This window comes from Frankliniella occidentalis, unplaced genomic scaffold (assembly GCF_000697945.3).
Source record: "Frankliniella occidentalis isolate FOCC.00 unplaced genomic scaffold, Focc_3.1 Scaffold315, whole genome shotgun sequence".
NCBI lineage: Eukaryota > Metazoa > Arthropoda > Insecta > Thysanoptera > Thripidae > Frankliniella > Frankliniella occidentalis.
In genome coordinates, this window is record NW_026267440.1 from 164,180 (window position 1) to 167,708 (window position 3,529).

At 43.6% G+C, this 3,529-nt stretch overlaps 1 protein-coding gene across 1 annotated transcript in view; it reads left to right on the forward strand.

Annotated features, from left to right (window-relative positions):
* The window catches only part of LOC113211427 (mucin-5AC-like), a gene marked incomplete at its 3' end in the record, with an annotated part of 53,501 nt that overhangs the window by 11,349 nt on the left and 38,623 nt on the right, over positions 1 to 3,529 (forward strand). The window contains 1 exon segment of the mRNA XM_052273934.1: positions 1,607 to 1,789. Coding sequence (XP_052129894.1) covers positions 1,612 to 1,789 — 178 coding nt within the window.

Consider the following 3,529-nt stretch of genomic DNA (forward strand, 5'->3'; position numbering starts at 1 on the left):
CAGACAGACAGACAGACAAAGTTTTTTTCGACCAGACGGAGTAATAGGCTTCGCTAATCGCTCAGCCAAAAATTAAAGCATGACTGCTCGATCTGCTTCCCTCTGGGCTCATTGGCTGACCGACATACTATGGTCATGGTCGAGTAATCAGCGCTTCGGAGGAAACAGATCGGGCAGTCATGCTTTCATTCTTTAGGCTCCGGTTGGCTTGGAGCGGAATACCCTATAGCGCTTTAAACTTTAGTCGTTCGCACCCCTTTACAGGGTTTGGCACTGGATGTAGCTTGTCGGTAGGGGGTTTGAAGAAAAATTTGAACGAAATCAGAAAAGGGGTTCTCTGAGAGGAGGTACGATCCTGGCCTGGACCCATTGTGGTCACCCCCATTCATTTCGTTCAAATATCTAACATGGAAAGTACCCACCGGAGGATAATTTCCTTCCAAATCTAAGCGCTGTAGAACAAGCGATTTTTTTAGATATGTCCACCCGAAGATGGTAATAAAGCAATAAATTTAGAGATTTCTTTGCTGAGCGATAGAGAAGCCCATTATCAAAGAGTTTTGCGTCTGTCTGCGTGTACTCACGATAACTCAAGAACGGTTTGAGCTAGGTACTTGAAATTTTTATCGTAACTTTGTATCATAACATAATCAACAAGAACTGTATTGACTTTGAGCTCTCTAGCTCAAAAAGTGGCTGAGAACGTTTTTTTTAAAAACCACTCGCAAAATATTGCTTATTGTTGTTAAATATTTTGAAATGATTGCCTAGGGGTAACTCGTCTATGTAGAGCCCAGGTGGCCAAAGTTTCGTCTGTTTGGCTCTGTCCCTAACCGTTTGGTCGCCAGAGGTAGTTTCCTACACTCAAATGACCCTAAAACCAATCTATATTTTTCCTCAGATATGTGCTGGTCTCCTTTGGGGTAACTTGTCGAAATGAAACACTGTGGACCAAAATTTTTGTCTTTTGAGGCCGAAGGCTTCTTTGCGACTCTGCCTTTTGCCCTACACGGCCGCTCGCCTAGTAAGATGCCAGGTGTGTCGCAGCGTAACAGTGTTACGTGAGATAACGCGAAGCTTGATACGCGAGACGTGGTCTGGCGTACATCTACGTAGTTCAATTCGCGTAAAACGACCTTACAACCCCCTCAGGACATCCAATACCAAACCCTCTTAATGGGTGTACATGACTTTAATTAAGCGTCATTGAAATCTGAAAGTGTCACCGGAAAACGTTCTCTTGTAAGTCTGTACAGTCAAACTGCTGAATGGAGATGTTCCCCAATGCCATCTGATCCTACAAACATGTTCTTAGCACTAACCAGTTTTGCTTTTCTGTGGGGCGTCCTAGCTTAGTCTTTAAATGCCAATGTAACACTTTATAGTAAAGTTGACATGCCTATGCACACACTCATGACTGCACACACGGTTGTAATATACGCACATTTCATGTACAATTTAAAAGAAGTGTATAGGGGCATGTACACATTCAGAAGTGTATACACGGGCATGTTCAAACGTAGGACTCCACGGAGGCATTTTGGTCATGTTCTGGCTCCTATCATGAACTTTAATATGGCAAAAAACGTTTCCCTTTTGTTTCTAGGAACCATGAGAGGTGTTCTTCTAGTTTGCCTGCTGGGCGCGTGTAGTCTCCTAAGTGAGGCTACATTCCACCGGCAACGTCTTTTAACCCAGCCGGCGAGCTCTGTGTTCACGCCGTACCAGCCGCCGATGATGTACAATCTTCCCCCAGGGCTGCGATATGTATATTTGGATGGAGTTCCATGTGAGTTAACGACATATCAGGCGGCTACGACAAGAATTTTAATAAATTACAATCATTGTCCCTAAATCGGGACGACTTTAAGAAAAAACGTCCTGTAAAATCTGTAGTTTTGATAAACGGTGCGGATTATAAAATCTTCGGATCAAGCCTCACCTACCACCACCTTGAAAGATTTTTCATCACATAAGGTGTACTTGTGAGGCCCGCTATAAGTCCGTATTCTAGAACAAAGTGCCCCAAATCGTGACAGCATTCAAAATCTATGAGGAGTAAACACCTGGTGGGGGGAATGAAAAGTTCATGAAAAAATTTGACCTCACCCTACCGTCAAAATTTTCCTATCTTGTATAATTAAGCCGCCGGAGCTGCTTAAAGATCGCTTTTTAAAGTGTATTAAAGTGCCTTAAATCGGGACAATGTTACTTTTGCATGTAAAAGCCCATGTTCCTATTTAGGTGTCTTTCGGAAATCGCTTCTCAAACTTGACGCAAATGACATAAACAAAATTTTCTCTGGAAACCCAAGTGTGTACTTGAACGCAGGAATAAAATACATTATTGAAAGGTGATATTTTCGCTGCCACTTTATTAATGCGGGGAATAAAATATATTATTGAATGGTGCTATTTTCGCTTCGAGTCGTAAAAGTATAGGTGTCATTATTCGCACTCCACTCTAGCGTTGATAAATTTCTCATATCGGCCTGCTGCTGTTTTTATTTTTCTCAAGCTCGAGTAGAGCAGAAGACAATGTTTCTGTTTTTCGAATCCGTTGAGTCATTTCACTTTCTTAACTGACTAACAACCAATCATCTTGTTAAGAAACTGTGGTTTAGCTATCCCTTATCATCCAAAGAAATGGTGCCTTTCAGTCAACACACCCAGAACATCTGTCTACTACAGCATGGTTTAACTTTGGTGCATAAATCAAGACTGCAGGTGGCCCTTGCAATGGAGAGGTTAGGGGAGATATGGTGAGTTGATTCAGTTGCAAAATCACACAACAGGAGAAATTAATAAAAACAGTTAGAGAGGGTAGGCATTTTCTTTCATACAAATTTAATAATGATTCTATTCTCTTGATTCGCTGAACTGTTCGGCCTCCAGCCGCAACTTATTGAGAGACATAATAGGGAATAAGTTGAAAGCAAGAATCATAAGCTGTTGGAAACTGCAACAAGGGAATCTATCTATGCCATATTACTAAAACCTTGTATAGGTTTCTATTACAATTACTTTACTTTGAATCGTGTTTAGTATAACCATCAACATTTCATAAAAATTAATTACTTCCCGCACCAATACTGTGGTGTCGACCCAGGTATCTCTTGTGATCTGTGTACCTACGCAAGTATTCAGTATTTCCTGCGTACTTAACCAAGTACGCACGAAAAACTGAGAACATGGCCACCCGACGCAAAAAGATTTGTTTGCTTTTGGTATGCTTTCGGTACGCTATCGGTTCGCGGAGGGTCGCGCTCGGTGCGCCGATGGGTCGCCGAGGTTCGTCAGGCTCCTGGGCACGGTGTAAAGAGATACGGTGGGGACACTGGGGTACCTGGGGAGGTCCCAGTTTTGGATCCATTATTAGTTACCCAGTGCGCCGTCCGCAGCGCTGCTCGGCAACGCGTACCGGTGCTTCTCTCTCGCACAGTGACTACCTGTCTCTCTCGCACGCACGGGCGGGCGCCGGCGCTACGCTACGCCACGCCCGGTACACGTTGCCGAGCAGCGCGGCGGAC